This window comes from Phyllostomus discolor, chromosome 1 (genome assembly GCF_004126475.2).
Source record: "Phyllostomus discolor isolate MPI-MPIP mPhyDis1 chromosome 1, mPhyDis1.pri.v3, whole genome shotgun sequence".
Lineage (NCBI taxonomy): Eukaryota > Metazoa > Chordata > Mammalia > Chiroptera > Phyllostomidae > Phyllostomus > Phyllostomus discolor.
The window spans coordinates 110,160,255-110,180,409 of record NC_040903.2 but is presented as its reverse complement, the minus strand read 5'-3'; the positions used below and the strand labels follow the sequence as shown (position 1 = coordinate 110,180,409).

The 20,155-nt window shown below is 39.2% G+C and overlaps 1 protein-coding gene across 3 annotated transcripts in view; it reads right to left on the bottom strand.

Moving 5' to 3' along the window:
• Window positions 1-636: 636 nt before the first annotated feature.
• Window positions 637-20,155, bottom strand: part of LOC114491709 (cyclin-Y) — a 260,899-nt gene continuing 241,380 nt past the window's right edge. For all 3 annotated transcript variants that reach the window (XM_028505935.2, XM_028505936.2, XM_028505937.2), the window contains 3 exons: window positions 19,583-19,749; window positions 4,480-4,642; window positions 637-3,271 (listed from right to left, as the gene is read on the bottom strand). In XM_028505935.2, the coding sequence (XP_028361736.1) occupies window positions 3,155-3,271; window positions 4,480-4,642; window positions 19,583-19,749 (447 nt within the window). In that variant the 3' untranslated portion in view covers window positions 637-3,154. The remainder of the gene's footprint in view (window positions 3,272-4,479; window positions 4,643-19,582; window positions 19,750-20,155) is intronic.

The window sequence follows — 20,155 nt, the reverse complement described above, 5'->3', positions numbered from 1 at the left end:
ACAAGAACGCAGGCACTATTTGTCCTATGTATTTATTTATTTAACACATTAAATACCTACAATGAACCAGGAATGATATTTAAAAAATAATGGGAAAGGATGGAAATCACTCACTCCCCAAATTCTGCTTTGCAGCTCAGCTGAGGATCAACATCCCCAAAACCAAGGGACAACCAGAGAGGGTCCTACCAATGCCCCAGGAAGAAGCTTGTGCATCCAGCCCTTGAGGGAGAAGAGGGAACTCCAAGCTTTGACTTTGTGAAGTGAAGCAGGGGAGCATGTCTCCACCTTGGTAGGATCTCCCAGCTTGCTCTACAATTTGGTTTTAAATCCCTGACTTCTTTCCTTTTCCCCAGTTAAAAAGAAAAGTTAAATAAACCAAAAAAACCCCTCATTTGGATATATACCTATTCTCCAGAGACTTAAGTCAAATCTAAACTTAAAGTCAACAAATTGTGTGGTTTTCTTCATCCTTCATTAGTAACGAAAACTGTGCATTCAAAAACTACACTAAGACAATGTATTCCTAAAGAGTAATCCAGCTTTAATTGTAGGGGATTGAATCATCTAGCAAACAAATTACAGTCACTACAATTTATCAATAGGTACTGTATTTCTACTGTTGTTGGGTTTTGTTTTTGGTGTATTTTTTTTTTTGGCAAACTTAGAATAAACCAGAGAACAAAATGTTGTCTTCATCATCATGTAGAAAAATAAAACAAACCTGAAGTATCTACCTGTGTCTAATAACTCATACTGCAAAAGTAAAATCTACACTTATAGCAAGAGTTTTAAAAAATCCTTAGTGCAAGAAACATAACCAATTAATACACATCAATAGTTATTAATGAATATGGAAAATTTTCCTATACAGAGGTAGAGTCCAGTGCACAAGGCTAAAACAATATTCAATAGTCTGAACAAAGACTGAGCCAGGTTTTATGGGATTCACTTTAAATTTTAAGTTATCAGACTATATGTACATACAATATATAGACTATACATTTTTTAAAGTAGTTTAATAAACTCCACAAAATAATAGCAGATGCATTGAAATATTTACATAATTCAATTTTCAAATCTCTCTCATTCAAATAAAAGGGATAAAAATAAGATTTCTGCTTTAAAGGCAGCAGAACCTCTTTCCTGAATGGATCGGTAAAATAAGATACTTTACATGAGAGGAACTAATTTATGCTTAAGAGGTATTCATATTCAGCTAAGAAAATATGTCCCTTTTTTAAGCTCTATAGAATAGGGAATATAAAATGATATTTTCTACAGTTTTAGAGCTCTAAAGTTCTAAATCCAACTCTTTCTTAAAGAGAGATGCTGATTTTGGTACCCATAGAGAGTATATCAACACAATTACAATGGAAAAATAATTAACTTTTCCTTTTCTACTTGCTTGCTTTTGAAAGTTAGGTCTGAAAGAACTTAATATTTCTGGCCTGATTGTGTTTGCACATGACGCAAATTTCATGGAAACCTGACTAGGACTTTCAGCTTGGCTTCTTAGGATTTCAACTTTATGAATCCCTTCCATTTCCAAAGGGTATTCAAGACTAATAACAGATTCCACAGTTTTCCAAGCTCATGCAGGAGGAACACAAGAGTGTTGGCTGCTATGTGCCTCACAGAGACTTGAAAAACGAAAGAAATTAGAACCTCTGTCATTGTGACCCGAGAAAATATGCAAAAACTCAAAGCATTACATGCTTCATTGACTCGGATTCTTACACTTAATACCAAATTTACTCTTTGATTATTTGATCGTTAACCCTTTTATTTTACTTGATACAAAAGATTCTTACCTAGCCCATAAGGAAATTAGGGATAGTCAGAAAACAGTAAAGTATGGTCATGATGAATGAAGCATAATCCTTCACAGTTTGACTTCTGTATAACTTCTCTAAGCACCCACAATGAATATGCAAGATTTTTTATTCAATCGTTCTGTGAAAAATACTTCAGTAAATAGTATCATTTTGCCCTTCAATGATCTTCCCACTGAACTACTCCCACCCCATTTTTTAATTTTAGATTTTTAAAAACATTTATACAAATAGACTAACTTTGATTTAAAGTAAACATATACAAATTGATAAGAATATTGCTTGCAACAATGGATGTGGAAGTACAGGAATGAACTGGGCAGGGAGTATAAGGAAGTGACTCCTACCTAGTAACTTCAGGCAAACACTTAGCAATTCTGGAAAAAAATCTCAACTGAGGACACCCTCTACTGCACATTGTTTCCTTGGCCCACAAGGTCTGACTGATTTGTAATTCTGACATCAGGTCAGAAAAAAAAACTGCATCAAAATCAGAAGGCACAAGCACCCATATTATCTACAATTTTCTGGGGGGTAGGGTGAGGAATAAAGAGGGAAAGAGATACTTTTGGTTCAGCATTATAGTCAAGTTAATTTTGACATTGTTGAAGAAAAAATGTATAAAGTTGTAGAGAAGTGTAAAAAGTGTGTCCCACTTGTGAAGAAGAAAGCTCAGGAGACAGCTCGCAGGAAGAGTGTGGAAGAAACAAACAGTACTATTTATTTGGACGTCTGTGCCATGGTACAAACTATATTCTCTGTTGTGTGGGGCCAAAACCAAAACAGAATAAAAACCAACAAAAAACCCCCAAATCCCAAAAAAGCAGCTAGAAGGAATGGAAGAAGTCTTACAGAACACACTGATCCAGACAGAGGTGATGAAGGCAGTACTCTTGTCTTTAATGCACATCTAACTGTGTTACCTACTGCTGTGTTTTCCCATGTATTCACCTACTGACCAGATAGGGGACTTAAGAAACGGCCATGGAATTTAACCATTTTTCCTGCCTCTACACAACTTCCCTTTCCCTTTTACTTCCTCCTCCAGGATTAGAGTCTTTTTCCTCCATGAAGAAAGTGCTGTTAATGATGACAGGGTAAGTTGTGAAACAGGATTTCCAGAATACTGATTTTGCTTCCCTCAAAGCCTTGCTGCGTGTGGGCCACAAAGCACGAAGGCAGTAAGTAATCAAGGCAGCATGATGGAACTATGAATTTGAAAAGGAAAGAAACAAAAGCAAAACCATCCCAAGTCTGTCTTTTCTCAAACTAAAGGAGAAACTGAGGGATAGTACAGCTCCCAGCGGGAACGCCCACAGTTAGGAGATGATAGCTGGGGACCACCTCGGCACAGTCAGATTGTCAGCACTGGCTGATCGCTTCCTTGCAGGTCTCCTTAGGTCCTTGTATTTGTCCTCACAGAGGCGAGAGATGGCCTGAGGAGCAAAAGAGAGACAATTCAGGTCAGGGCTGGACCCTGAAAGCTCCCTCCACCCACTTACTCATCAGACACCAAGTGTTGCTCTGAGCAGCATCCTTCTAGGCACTGAGTATACTCATGCACTAAACCAGGAAGAGGCCCTGCCCCAGCTGGTTCACATCCCATAACCCAGACTGTGCCAGTCAAGGGCGGATACAAAGAGGTGTAGATACAATCCCTGTTTCCAAAGGCAGTCTGAGAAAACAATCTCAAAATGTGAAACAACTATAAGACAGCGTAGCCTGTGGTCAGCCAGCTCCAAGATCACTGCTTAGGGGTGTGTGGCCTGGGTATGTGCCCCCATTTAAGTCCTTAGCATCCTTGTCTAAATGAGGCAATAACAGTGCCCTCCCCACAGGGTGGCTATGACTAGACACATGCGCAGGGGGAGCCTGGGCAATGAGGGAGCAAAGGGGGTGATGGGGCAGACAGCATGGACCTCTTGAGTCTCACCAATCTTGGTCCCATCTACTAAGATGGTACCATCTACAGCTTTGGTCAAAGGTTCTATGTAATGAGACCAACACAGTGCTCAGAGAGGAAAATGCAGAGGGCCTCTGCATGCCTGCTCTAGAAGAGGGGTGTCTCACTAGTGAGCCTTTGATTACCTTACCAGTTTTCATCCAGTCAAAAAATAAGATGGGAAAAGCCAGGTGCAATTATGGAGCTAAGCTCCATATAGTATGAGTGTAACAATGTCATATAAAAGTCACACAACATAATACAATGATGGCCTTAAACCCAGACCAACACCAAAAGGGCTGGCCCCAGCTCTAATTGGGCTGTGGGGAAACTTATTTGAAAAAATAAAGAGCTGTATCAATCCTTTATTAATTAGGAACTTCTAGTATCTTTTTCCTTATAAAATACATGCTGGGGAGTCCTTTTTGTGGGCTTATTTTTTAAAAGATAGAAACTTTAAAAAAGCTTTGATTTAAAAAATAGAATCAATGCACATTGAATAAAAACTAGTATTAAGAATATGTGCAAATATAAGATTGTACAAATTATAATTAACTAAATTAATTGATGATTCAGAACCTTTTCCTTATTTTGCAACGACACACAGTGGGAAAAATCATCATTGTGATCACACCCTTCCACGGTACCCAGTGGACATATCAGCAATAGTGAACCAAAAACCAATATGTTGAAATATGTTACCTCAAGCTTGTGAGCCCTCTCCCTGCTCAGAGGTTCCAAAGGAAAGCTCAGGTTATTTGCTTCTGCCAGAGAACGAAGATCAAAATAATACTTGGCATAAACACTGGAAGGAACATTGATGTTGAACTGGAGCAATTCAAGAAACTGTCGCTCTAGCTCATTCCTGCAAAGGCAAAAATAGCACACATGTAGTTGCCATTCCAGAAAGTGTGGCCTGCCAAGGCAAGCTGCTGGACAACAGAGTTGCAGATTAACAACTAAATTGGTATAAAAAGCCAAATTCATTTGATTTGGTGCCCAGAGGGATGAGGGCTGATTAATTGGGATCATCACCAGAAGTACTGCATGGTGATTTGTTTCACTGAGACCTAACAGAAACATAGCAGGCTCTGGCTGCAAATCTCAGCACGAACCATAGGCAGATGAAGCAGGTGAAGATGGGGCAGATGAGCTGTCAAGTGGTATCTAGTGAGGGCCCAAAACCAAAGTCCAGAGGAAAGGCCTCTGCTAGACATAGAGGACACATTCTCTCAATACCCGTTTCCCACCTACTAGGAGAAGAGAGTGGAAAAGCTGCTGTAGGGGTTCCTTAAGCAAAGGAGGTAGGGAAAGGGTGAATCACAGCCCCAGCCTCTCCCAAAGAGAACTCACTAACTCTGAAGAATGAAAGCCATAGTTCCCAAACCCAAGCACACACATAATCACTTGGAGGGCTACAGACAGACAGCTGGGCCTCCAGTCTCCAGAGTATAGCAGGTCTGGCGTGGACATGAGAATGTGCATTTCTAACAAGCTTCCACTGGATGCTGATACTGCTGGTCCTGACTACACTTTGAGAACCACTCAGCTATAGAGTAGTCAACCAAGGAGGCAACACATGTGTTAAGATCCATCTGGCCAACCCATTTATACTGTGATGAAAACTAATGATGGGTAATAATACATTTTAAAATTTCTTTGAGAATGCCCTCATGTCAGTTATCTTTTAAATTAGGTCTATTTCTCAACAGTTACTACCTGGGGAATAAAAAGTCCTCAGTGATCTATTATTGAACACAGACAGAGGGTGAGATATTCAGTCTCAGCGCTATTCCCCCTGTGACCCCTGGAAGCACGCTGTGCCCCCACAGCACACTATACAGTGCTGTATTTCTGTCTTTCCTCACACTCCACTGTAACTGTTACCCCAGTTTCCCATACTTATCTCCGCAGAGCCAGAAACCATGATATCTGATTTTACACGCCTGGTCCCCAGCACAGTACTGACATAGAGTTGGTGCTCAATGATTACTGCTAGTGAATGTAGCCACCAAACTCGGCCTGGGCAGGCTTCACAGGGATCACAGAAGTGAGATTTGAACTGAGTTTGGCAAGGGTTGGGGCTATCTCCAGTACTGGGGTCCCACTCAAACCACCCCTAGTCCCCAAGGAGCAAAAGAAACATTGTCATCATCGTGAAGACTGACAGACTCTGTCCCCAGTGCCAGGCCTCATTCCTCTTGACACAACTCTGTAGTTCTCCTAAACAATGATCCTCCAGTTCTGGCTCCTGTATGCAGGCCCTTGATTTTTTCAAGCCTCAAACTAATGTGGCACCACCCTGCCAGCATGGTGTCCTCCAGTCCCACTCTGTTGTTGGTGAGTCACCCCAGTAAGCCATGACAGACCAAGGAGGACTGAGCTCTAATCTCATGTTACTGTGACAACAGGGGACAGAAGCACTGAGGAGGTGAGCAGAAAACCTGGGATATTTCTTTTTCAAATAACTAAAAATTGAACTGCCTTTTGGCCTGGCAATTCCACTGCTGGGATTATATTCTAAGAATCCCAAAATACTAATTCAAAAGGACCTATGCACCCCAATATTCATAGCAGCACAATTTACAATAGCCAAGCGCTGAAAGCAACCTAAATGCACATATGCAGCAGAAAGAAAGGAGCTCCTACCCTTTGTGACAGCATGGATGGATCTGGAAATCATTATGTTAAATGAAATAAGACCAGGCAGTGAAAGACAAATACCATATGATCTCACTTGTAAGTGGAACCTAATCAACAAAACAAATAAGTGAGCAAAATAGAACCAGAGATATGGAAATAAAGAACAAATTGACAGTAACCAGAGGAGAGGGGGAAGGGGATAATGGGGGAAAGAAGGGGAAGGGTCAAGTCAAGGAACATGTATAAAGGATCCATCGACAAAGACAACAAGGAGGGGGGAGGACTGAATATGGAAGGTTCAGGGTGGGCAGGGTAGGGGATAGTAATGGGGAGGAAATGAGGACAAGTGTAATTGAACAGCAATAAAAAGGAAAAGAAAAGCTGGGATGTGAGGAAGGGTGGGTGCATTCAGAAAGAAAAGCTACAGGGAAAATCAGAATTAAGAAATTTCATCTGAGGGCTTCAGATGGAAAGAGCAAAAAGTCACACTCAGGTCTTTTAATTGGAAAAAAAGCATAACTTTTTCTTAATCCTCACCCGAGGACATACATGCTCATTGATTTTAGAGAGATGAGAAGGGAAGGAGAAAGAGAGGGAGAGAAACATCCACGTGAGAGAGAAACAACGACTGGTTGCATCTCACATGCACCTTTACCAGGGACCAAACCTGCAACTTAGGTATGTGCCCTGACCAGGAATTGAACCCACCACCTTTCAGTCTATGGGACAATGCTCCAACAGAGCCACACTGGCCAGGGTGAGAAATAACATAACTTGCATGCTGTTTCTATACAGCCTAGTGAAAGGATTAACAAGCTCAAAATACATATACTATGCTAAATTTTATACTTCTATGGAATTTAAATTACTTTGTTTTATTTGGGATAATTTCTACTTACATGACGTTTATTGATGCCTTACTTAAATGAGATTTAATAACAGATCTGTGAAATACTGGAACCCAGGTAAGATTTTAATAAAAAAGAATGTCAATGACCCAGATAGTGGTGGAATAGGTAATAGGTTAAAATCACCTCCTCCCAGGACCAAACTGGAATTACAACTAAAATATAGAACAGTCATCCTGAATAACCAACTGGAGACTAGTTGAACAGGAGTCTTATAACCAAGAATTTACAGAAGACACATGGAAACTGGTAGGAAGGATGGAAACACTAAAGGAGCTGGCCCTGCACCCACGTGTAGCAGCTGAGAATCCAGAGGCATGTCTCAGCTTCACAAGTTCCCCCTCAGGAGCAAAGGGTCTCAGCCAAAGCTGGGCTCTCTAGCACTGAGCACCAAGCAGTACTGGGAAGAGGTGCCTACATAACATCTGGCTGGGAGAATCAGTGGGAATTCTGTATGTCCTTCAGAGAGACAGGAGTCTGCTAGAAGCCCAAGTGCACTCTTAAAAGGCCAGTGCATAAAATATCATTCAAAGCCACTCATAGTGGACTCTAGGAAGGGATGGCAGTGGCTCAAAGTGAATGGGACTCATGCAGGGAGAGAATGGATTGTGTGGCCTTGAGGAGAGGGCTAAAGAGACAGCTACCAAGGTCCCTATGCTTAGTCACTCTTCCATAAAGCCCACAGATGACATCTTTCCAGGATCAAGCATTCACCTCCATACAGTACCAGCCTGGAAGGAGAAAGTAGTCCCAACCTCCCAAATGTCTGTGGCCCTGTCCTGCCAAGCCTGAGCCCTGTGGAGACTTTCTTGGAGGCTCTTGAGGGGGTCCTGCCTTGCAGAGTTCACACTTGCAAGGGCAATGTTTCCCACAAGCCTTGACTGATGCCAGCATTCCTGTGCAGAGCCCTTACTCTCTATGTCCAAATATTTATCTGTTTGAGCCCAATGAACTCTGCTGGCCTTACCTTGAGACTTCCCAAAACCCTGCCCCAACACAAGGGTTCCCAAGGCCCTAGGTGGGCATTGGCTGGCCTTGGCATACACTAGAATTTTGCTGAGTGGCTTCAGACCTAGCACTGGCATGAAGTTTGAATCACTATCAACCTGGTGAACACAATTCACCCCTACCTGGTAATTCACTGAGCTCCTACCTCATGTATCTCGTACTGCCAGAGGCTCTTTCAATGACTAAGCCTAGTGGGTAGCTGAGAGGTGGGGGGTGGATTTGGGGGTGATTAGGGCCTTTTGATGACTTGTACCTAGGCACTGGTGGAAGCAGGCCCTGGAAAACAGACTCATCTCCAAGCAGGACATACAGAGGTCCCAGAGACATATAAAAGGATACTCAGCATCCCTAGCAATCAGAGAGATGTTAATTAAAACCAAAATGAGATACCACTTCACACTGATCAGAACAATCATGATAAACAAATCAACAAACAAGTGATGGCGAGGCTGTGGAGAAAAGAGAACCCTAGTGCACTGCTGGTGGGAATGTAGACTGGCGCAGCCACTGTGGAAAACAGTACGGAATTTCCTCAGAAAACTAAAAATGGAACTGCCTTTTGACCTGGCAGTTCCACTGCTGGGATTATATCCTAAGAACCCTGAAATACCAATTCAAAAGAACCTATGCACCCCAATGTTCATAGCAGCACAATTTACAATAGTCAAATGCTAGAAGCAACCTAAGGTGACCATTAGTAAGTGAATGGATAAAAAAATTATGGTATATTTACATGATGGAATACTACACAGCAGAAAGAAAGAAGGAGCTCCTACCCTTTGTGGCAGCATGGATGGAATAGGAGAGCACTATGCTAAGTGAAATAAGCCAGGTGGTGAAAGACAAATACTATATGATCTCACCTGTAACTGGAACCTAATCAAGAAAACAAACAAGCAAGCAAAATACAACCAGAGACATTGAAATTAAGAACAAACTGACAGTAACCAGAGGGGAGGTGGGAGGGGGGAATGGGGGGGGGAAAGGATAGGATATTCAGGAACATCTACAAAGGACACATGGACAAAACCAAAGGGGGGTAGGATCGAGGGTGGGAGGTGGGGATGGCTGGGGTTGGTGGAGTGGTGGGGGGGTAAATGGAGACAACTGTACTTGAACAGTAAAAAAAATAATAAAATAAAAAAGTAAAAATAAAAAAAGGGATTAAGAAAAGAATTTTGCTTCAGCATAGTCTGACAATTTTTTTTAACTCCAGTCCATTATATATATTGTGATTACATATACTTTTATATTTGTTTCAGTCTTCATGCTATTTTTTACTGAGCCATAATTTATAAATAATGTACAGGATGGGGAAAATGTAGGTTTACAGTTATTTGTATAGAAAATAATATAATAACGAAGAAAATAATATATAAGAATTTTTTTAAAATCATAAATCCTGACTTAGTTATTATCCAATTGACAGAGCATCTTCCTTAACTTTCAGTGCTCCATTTTCACCTATAAATGCAAATAATAACAATTATTGTTGCAAATATCTTACTGTACCTTATTAAACTGTATCATACACATGTGTATACAGTACAGGAAAAACATAGACTATGTGGGTTCAGTACTATTTCAGGTTTCAGGCATCCATGGGGGTCTGAGAATGCATACCCTGTGAATAAGGAAGAACTACTGTAACTAATAAAAATAGAATAATTATAACAACATAGCGTAATAAAAGTTATGTGAATGTGGTCTTTCTCTGATAACCTATCTAGTAACAAGATTGCTAATAAGTGACTAATGGGCAAGGTACATCTCTAGCATGGGCACACTAGACAAAGGGATAATTCTTGTCCCAGGTGGGATGAAGCAGGAAGATTTGAGTTTTCATAATGACCCACAATTTAAAAATTGTTTATTTATGAAATTTCCATTTAATATTTTCAGACCTGGTTGACCGCAGGTAACTGAAACTGCAGAATGTGAAAACATGGATGAGTGGGTACCTCATGGGTACCTGTGAAAAATGAATTACCAAAAAATTGTTCCTTTGGGACTAGAAACTATTTAATAAAGAAAAGATGCCATTAATATCATGATGATGATGATTACTATGTTATTATTACTATTATAAATATTTTTGGCAAGTGTTTGGCTTTTCCTAACTTGATAATTTAAACCTTCAATGAAGCCCTGGCTGGATAGCTAAGATGGTTACAGCGTCATCCTGATACACCAAAGTTGTGGGTTCGATCTCTGGTCAGGGCACATAAAAGAATCAATCAATGAATGCATCAATAAATAGAAGACAAATCAATGTTTCACTGTCTCTCAAAAAACGAACATATCAATCTTCAAGGAATGGAACCTAAGTATCTGGAGTTCCAAATTACCTATTACTTTTACCCTCCCACTTTTTATTTAAGGAGGAGCAATTTTAAAAAAGACCACTTCAGGCATTTATTAAAAACAACTCCATGGAGAGCCTAGCAATGAGTACACATCAATTCTACTGTTCTAACTACTGTTTAATGCTCACTGGAATGAAGAAAGCTGGGGATACAATTCCACTTCTGGGTACACATCCAAAAAATCCCAAAACACTAATTCAACCCTATGCAGCCCTATGTTCACTGCAGTATTATTTACAATAGCCAAGATCTGGAAGCAACCCAGGTGTCCATCAGTAGACGAGTGGATAAAAAAGCTGTGGTACATACAGGGTGAGCAAAAGTAGGTTTACAGTTCTGATTACATGAAACACAGTTTATTCTTATATTATTTTCCATACAAACAACTGTAAATCTATTTTTGCCCCACCCTGTATACACAATGGAATACTACTCAGCAATAAAAAAGAATGAAATTGTACCATTTGTGACAGTAATGGATTGATCTAAAGGGTACTATGCTAAGTGAAATAAGCCAGTCAGAGGTTCCTTATGTGGAATCTAAAGAACAAAACAAACAAACGAAACAGAAAGAGTCATAAGACACAGAGAGCAAGCACAGTGGTGGTTGCCAGAGGAGAGAGGAGTTGAAGAGCTGGATAAAAAAGGAGAAGGGATTAAGAAGTACAAATTAGTAAGTACAGAATAGTCACAGAGATGTAAATTACAGCACAGGGAATATAGTGAATAATATTGTAATAACTATATATGGTGCCATGTGGGTACTGGAAATATCGGGGGTCTACTTTATAAAGTATATGACTGTCTAACCACTATGCTGTGCACCTAAAACTAATACAAAACAATATTGAAAAAAAATGAAGCCAGGGATAATGTCCCCACCTGTTAGTTTTATTGGAGCATTATTTAAACTCTCAGGGCATTGGTTTCCCTATTTATAAAGTGGATATGATAAGTAAGTGCACTACAGAATTGTTAAGAGGATCAAATTGATATACACATGAACTGGACAATGCAGGACTCTTGACACATAGTTCATAAACATTTCAGCTTTTATATAAAATAAAAGAATGATCCAATTATCCTAAATCTACAAGAAAACTCAATTTTGCTGGCATTTTGTTGGATTAAGAATAACAGTCAGGAAATCCAAGATGGTGACAGAGTAGATGGAAGCTACATTAACCTCCTCCCAGGACCAAACTGGAATCACAACTAAATTATAGAAAAATCATCCTGAATAACTAATAAAACACTAGATACAGAGATGCCTTATAACCGAAGACTTACAGAAGAAATCATACCACTACAAGACTGGTAGGAAGTGTGGAGGCTCAAGAGAGCTGGCTGGGCTCCCACAAGTGGCAGATGAAATACCAGAGGGATATATCAGCAGCTGGGGTGGGGGTCCACCTGAGTAGTGTGCAGTCTATAACCTCAAGCTGAGCTCCAAGCCTAGAGCAACAGAACCATGAAAGGAACCCAAATAACATCAGACTGTGAAAAACAGTGGGGTTTCTGTCCACCAGAGACAGACAATTAAAGATGCAAAGAGCCTCCCATAAGGACCAACACAGAAAATTTCATTTGTAGCCACTTACCCTGGGCTCCAGCAGAGAGAGGGCAGAGTGCACTAGAGAAGTGTGAGGAGAGTCTGGGGTTGGTGGCTTTGGTGAGGGATTATAAGGGTCAGTTGCCAGGCTGCCTGTGTTGAGTTATTCTGCATACTGTAGAAGCCATTTTTTCTCAGACAGAAAACTCCCCAACATTTAGCATCAGCCTAGGGGAAAACAATAGCCCCACAATAAGGATCCCACTTGCCCCACCCTGTGGAGCTTAAACCCTGCTGCTGAGCAGTACAACTGGAGGCCCTTGAGTGGTTAAACTTAACAGCCCACAGGCAAAGACAGACCTCTGGGAGCTCTGAGACTTTAGCTGGCCCTCCACCAGGCATGGTGCTGGTAAAAGACAGCCTCAGTGCCGAGCTTGGTTCTTCCTGCACATACCCAGGCTCAGCAGAGGGAAACACAAGCTATGCATCTCCAATAACTCCAAACAGGTTGCCTAGGGCCAGTCACAGGCAGCATCCAACATAGGCTGACAGAGGAGTCATTGCATATCTACCTAATACACAGAAACAAACACAAAGAGGGAGCCAAAATGGGGAACAAAGAATCAGGCCCTAAATGAAAGAAAAGGGAATTCTTCAGAAGATGTAAATGAAATGAAGACAAGCAATTTACCAGATATAGATTTAAAAAAAGACACAGAAACCATAAAAAAAGGACCAGTCATAAATAAAGAATGCAATGTGTGAAATAAATAACACACTGGAAAGAATAAACATATCTTAGATGAAGTAGGGGACAGATTCAGTGATTTGGAAGACAAAGGGTAGAAAAAAAACACCCAAAAAGCAGCAAAAGGAAAAAAAAATTAAAAAAAAACGAGGAGTGTTTTAGAAATCTTTGGGACAACATGAAGCGTAACAACAGTGGCATCAAGGGAATGCCTGAGGAGAAGAGAGTGAGCAAGAGATTGAGAACCTATTTGAAGAAATAGTGATCAAAAACTTCCCTAACTTAGTGAAGAAAAAGGACACACAAGTCCACAAAGCATAGAGTCTCCCAAAAATGATGGATCCAAAGAGGCCCATACCAAGACACATCAAAATTAAAATGGCAAAGCCTACAAAAAAGGAGAAATAAGCTGTAAGAAAAAAAGCATCTAGTAGCAGTTAGTTATCTACAAGGGAGCTCCCATTAAACTGTCATCTGATATTTCAACAGAAACATTTCAGAACATGAGGAACTGGCATACAATATTCAAGATGATGAAAAGGAAGGACCTACAACCAAGGCTACTTTATGCAGCAAGGTTATCATTTAAAATTGAAAGAGAAATAAAGAGATTCCCAGACAAGAAAAAGCTAGAGGAGTTTGTTACCACCAAACCAGTATTGTAACAAATGTTGTGGGACTTGCTTTAAGAAAAAAAATACAAAGGAAACAGAGGAAACAGTTAAAAAAAATACTGATAAAATGGCAATAAATATGTATCCACCAATAATCACTTCAAATATAAATGGTTTAAATGTTCCAATCAAAAGACATAGGGTAGTAGAATGGATAAGAAATCAAGATCCATGCTTGTCTACAAAAGATCCATCTAAAAAAAAAAGATGCATACAGACTAAAAGTAAAGAGATGGAAAAAGATATTTTGTATAAATAGAAAAAGAAAGCTGCTGTAGCAAAATCAACAAAACAGACTTTATAACCAAGACTATAGTAAGAGACAAAGAGGGGTATTACATAATGATAAAAGGAAAAATACAATAAGAGGCCATATCCTAGCAAACATTTATGCATCCAATATAGCAGCAGCTATATATGTAAAGCAAATCTTGATGGACATAAAGGGAGAGATCAACAGAAGTGCAGTCATAGTCAGGGATTTTTAACACTCCATTGACTTCAATGGATAACCTTCCAAGACTTCCAAGGAAATTCAACAAGGAGGCAGCGGCCTTCTATGACACACTAGATCACAGGTGGCAAACACATGGCCTGCAGGCTGAATCTGGCCCTCTACCTTGTTTTATCTGGCCCAGCACTTTGTTTCTACCCAGCAGCAGCGCCAAGCTCCTTGCCCCTAGTTAAGGAGTAGTTACATTTATAAAGTCCTAAAATTACATTTGGCACTTTGATGGCAACCATGAGGCTGATGTGGCCCCCAGTGAAAATGAGTTTGACACCCCTGCACTAGATCAAATGGACTTAGTTGACCTCTTCAGATCATTTCACACCAAAGCAGTAGAACATACATGCTTTTCAAGTGCACATGGAATGTTTTCTAGATTAGACCACATGTTAGGACACAAAATATGTCTCAGTACATTTCAGAAAACTGAAATTATATCAAGCATCTTCTCTGACCACAACACTATGTACCTAGAAATCAATCACAAGAAGAAAACTAAAAAAAAAGACACAAGATATGACAGCTAAATAACATGTTATTAAACAATGAATGGGTCAACAATGAGATCAGGGAAAAAATAAAGAGATACCTTGAAACAAGTGAAAATAAGAACACAACAATCCAAAATCTGTAGGACACAGAAAAAGCAATCCTAAGAGGGATATTCATAGCATCACAGGCCTATCTCAAAAAAACAAGGAAAAGCTCAAATAAACAATCTAACTTTACACTTGAAGGAACTTGAAACATAACAACAAACAAAGCCCAATATGAGTAGAAGGAAAGAAATAATAAAGATCAAAGTAGAAATAAATGAGAATGAATCTAAAAATGATACAAAAGATCAATGAATCTAAAAGCTGGTTCTTTAAAAAGATAAACATGATTGGCAACAAACCTTTAACCACACTTATCAAGAAACAAAGAGAGAGGACCCAAATAAATAAAATCAGAAAAAAAAGAAGAGAAATAACTGACACCAAAACAACACAAAGTATTTTAAGAAAGTATTAGGAACTACTGGTATATACCAACAAATTGGACAACTTGGACAAAGTGGATAAATTCCTAGAAACATGTATCTTCCAAAACAAAATCAGGAAGAATCAGAGAATGTGAATAGATAGATTACACCTAATGAAAAATGAATCAGTAATAAAAAACCCCCAACAAACAAAAAGAATGGACCAGATGGCTTCACATATGCATTTTACCAAACAGTTCAAGAACTAACAACTCTCCTTCTCAATTTCAATAAATTCAAGAGAAGGGAAGACTCCCAAGCTCATTTTATGAGGCCTGCATTATCCTAATTCCAAAACCAAATAAAGACACTACCAAAAAAGAAAAGTATAGGCCAATATACCTGATTAACATAGATGCTAAAATCCTCAACAAAATATTAGCAAACCAAATATAGCAATGCATCAAAAAGATCATATACCATGATCAAGGGGTTTATTCTGGGGATGCAAGGCTGATACAATATTCTTATGTCAATAAATGTGATATACTACATAAATAAAATGAAGGATAAAAACCACATGAACATACCAACAGAGGCAGAAAAACCATTTGATAAATCCAGTTCCCATTTTTTATAAAAACTCTACCAAAGTGGAAACAGAGGGAACATATGTATATATAATAAAGGCCACATATAATAAACCCACTGCCAGCATCATATTCAAGGGGCAAAAACTATAAGCATTCCCCTTAAGACTGGAAATAAAACAGGGATATCCACTTTCACCTCCCTTATTCAACATAGTACTGGAAGTCCTAGCCACAGCAATCAGACAGGAAGAAGAAATAAAAGGCATCCAAATTGGAAAGAAGTAAAGCTGTCTTTATTTGCAGATGACATGATACTGTACATTGAGAACCCCAAAGATTCCACCAAGAAACTACTAGAACTATAAATTCAGTAAAGTAGCAGGATATAAAATTAATATTCAGAAATAAGTTGCATTTTGACATGCAAATAATGAACTAACAAAAAGGGAAATTAAGAAAACAATCCCATTCACAATTGCTACAAAAAGAATAAAATACCTAAAAATAAATTTAACCAAGGATGTAAAAGACTTGTACATGGAAAATTATAAGACACTGAAGAAAGAGATTGAAGAAGATGTAGATAAGTGGAAGCATATACTGTTTTCATGGACTGGAAGAATTAACATCATTAAAATGTCCATACTACCCAAAGCAATCTATAGATTCAATGCAATTACTATCAAGATACCAGTGATGTATTTCACAGAATACAACAAATGTTCCAAAACTTTATATGAAACTACGAAAGACCCCAAATAGCAACAGCAATCTTTAGAAAGAAGAACAAAGTTGGAGATATCATACTACCTAATGTGAAACTATACTATAAAGCCATAGTAATCAAGACAGCATAATACTGGCATAAAAACAAACACACAGATCAATGGAACAGAATAGAGAGCCCAGAAATAAACCCACACCTTTAGTCAATTAATATTTGACAGAGGGTGCAAGCACATACAAGGGGCTAAAGATGGTTTATTCTGTAAACAGTGTTGGGAAAATTGGACAGATACATGTAGAAAAATGAAACTGGACCACCTTGTTACACCACACACAAGAATAAATTAAAAATGGACCAATGACTTAAATGTTAGACCCAAACCATAAAAATCATAGAAGAAAACACAGGCAGCAAAAATCTCAGAACTTGCTCGTAGCAGTATTTTATCTAATTTATCTCCTCAGGCAAGGGAAAGAAAAGAAACAAGTGGGACTACATCACACTATAAAGCTTTTGCACAGCAAAGGAAACCATAAACAAAATAAAAAAACAAACAACTGAATAGGAGAACATATTTGCCAATATATCTGATGAAAGGTTAATATCCAAATTTTATAAAGATGTTATAAAATTCAACACCAAGAGAACAATCAATCAATTAAAAATGGGAAAAGGCCTAATTAGACACTTCTCCAAAGAGGACATACAGATGGCTCCCCTCACATGGGGCAAAACGGCTATCATCAATAAATCAACAAACAACGAGTGCTGACAAGGATGCGGAGAAAAGGGGGAACCCTTTTGCACTGTTGGTGGGAATGCAAATTGGTGGTGCAGTTCTTGTGGAAACTAAAAATGGAACTGCCTTATGACCCACAGACTCTACCTATGGGAATTTGTCTGAAGAAATCTGAAATACTAATTCGAAAGAACATAAGCACCCCTATGTTCATTGCAGCAGTATTTACAATCACCAAGTTATGGAAGCAGCCCAAGTGTCCATCAGTAGATGAGTAGATAAGACAACTATGGGACATCTACACAATGGAATATACTCATCTGAAAAAAAGAGAAACTTTTACCCTTTGGAACAGCATGGATCAACCTAAGGAGCATTATGCTAAGTGAAATAAGCCAGTTAGGGAAAAACAAATACCATATGATTTTACTCATATGTGGTGGAATCTAATGAATAAACTGAACTAACAAGCAAATAGGGACAGACTCATAGATAGAGAGCAGGCTGATAGCTCTTGGGGTGGGGGGTGGTTACGGAGTGGAGGGATTGAGCAAAAATGAAAAAGGACTCATGAACATGGACAATAGTGTGGTGATAACAGAGGGGGATATAAGGGGGATAAATGGCAATTGGAAAAAATACAATAAAAATTTTTAAAAACCTTAAAAGAAGAAGAATAGAACAAAATGAATTGCCTCCCTACCCCCATACTCTTCCTTCTTCATTTTTCTGTTCTCTTTCTTTAATGCTTCTGTATTTGTAATTTGCATTGTATTGCATTTCTTTCAGAAATAGCTAGGATATATATGATGAAAAGATTGAGACATACACTGACTTCAGGAGGCATTTTACTTTTTTACTTAAGTAGATACAACTGCTCATGGCGGAAAAGGCCTCCACCTGCTCTTGCAGAACCACAGTATTGCCACCCACACCAAGGCACTGGTTTTACATCATCTTCTTTACACAAGGGAAAAGAGACAACCTTGATGTGATCCCTGTGGTGCACAATTCAGTGGCACATGGTATCAGGCAGTTGATGAGAGAGTAACCCCCCAATAAAGTAGTATTTCTTACACCTTGAACCCAAATGTCCTTCTCCTTTATGGTCTAAATGACAATTATTTTCACAGCTGTTTTCACTATAAAATATTATCAAGAATTTTATTTTTATTACTATCAAAAACTTCTTTATACTTTTCTTAGTTTTTATAATAGAGAATTATAGACACAGGAAGGAGTTTTCATAGGTCAGCAGCAGAATCAGTTCTGCAACAAAAGACCCAAATGATAAACAAGTATGCTCCATAGGGCCACAAAATGGGGTGCCCAGCAAGTCAGAACTAAGACACAGGTGCCCAGAAATCCAATGTGACACCACCACAAGGTAGAAGTCACAGGCACTGTGAAGATCCTGTATTCCCAGGATTACTGGGTCCAGGGACATGGATGCGGACTGGGACACAGCTGGGAACCTCCTCCAGCCTAAAGCTTCCTCAAGAAAGCCAAATAAACAATGAGGCAAATTTTAGCATGAATACTGTCAGAAGTGCCTATAAACCATAAGCAATTGTAAGTAGTTCATCCTAATTATCTTTCAAAACATCTCCTTCTGCCTAAGAGGCTCTGAACCTATTTCCTGCATCTCAGACCCCAGATATCCCAGGGACTAGGCCTGCAGATCTCCTGCTAACAGTCTATACCTAAATCTGAGGACTCAGCCATCTGAGAAATCCTAAGGTTGTCCTGAGAGTTGTGAAGTGGACAACTCTCCTCTCTGCCCAGGATTTATGGCACCTCCACTGAGCTGTGGGTACTTGAGCACAGCCGGAAGAATATGCCACCCTAACAATGAAATTACATGACAGGCCTCCTGGACAGAATGCTGATTTTAAGCAACTAAACGTGTAAGAATGACAAAACAGTAAAAATCTTCTCTATGAAACTAAAAAGAAACACAATGTTTTAGGCTCTTCTGTTTTTTGGTTAGGCTGTTGTCCACAAATGACTGGTGCAGGACATTAACTCCGTTTTATCAGTCTGCAGTGAGACACAACTAGGATGGAAAGCACCACCACACACTGCCTAAGGCATTGGTCCACCCCTCCTAAGGAATGGAAAGGAAAGTTTGACTACAACCAGTTTCACAAAACAAAGTGTTGTCAGTACCTGTTCATGATCCACAATGAAGAGAACTACAGGTTTTTGCATATAACATTCCACAACTGTGCTCTCATTGTATGTCAGCTCCCAATAGACAGTCAATAAAATTATTTCATTCTACACTAGAAAGAGCATTCAAAAGGGACATAATCTTCTTCATAAACAGTGACTACGCCCCGTTCCTCCTCCAACACCCCTCTCCCCCCACTCACATATCCTCCACGGTGATGTCTTTCAGGATCTGGCAGTAATCCACATTCCACACAGCCTGGTCATCCCATACCTTGGAGGCCAGCAGAATAGCCCCAAGGACAATTCGCTTCCAGTTGGCTGGACAGATATCTATCTCTGCATATGTTAGAAGTCTTTCAAGGTATACCTAGAGGACAAGAAAATGCCAGAACTAAGCAACTTGTTTTCTCTCACATATAAGTCTATATAAAGAAATTCTAAAATGGTTTAACTCTATTCTACCAACCTTCAAACAAGGATTTATTACATAATCATACTTATTTTTAAAAAGTCAAGGGCTCCAACAGTCTGATATACAATGTGCACACTTCATAACTAGAGCTGGATTTTGAAAGACTCCAAGGCAGAGACAAACCCCAGGAGCTATAGGTTAATTCTTCATTTGATCAACTAGGACAGCGATACAAATTTGACAAATAACAAATATTCCAGTAGTAGAACAGAGAATGTGACAGGAATAAACCTATCTTTATCTGTAGTTTTTTAATTAATTTTTTTACTCTGAAGTATTTATAGATTTATATGCAGTGTTG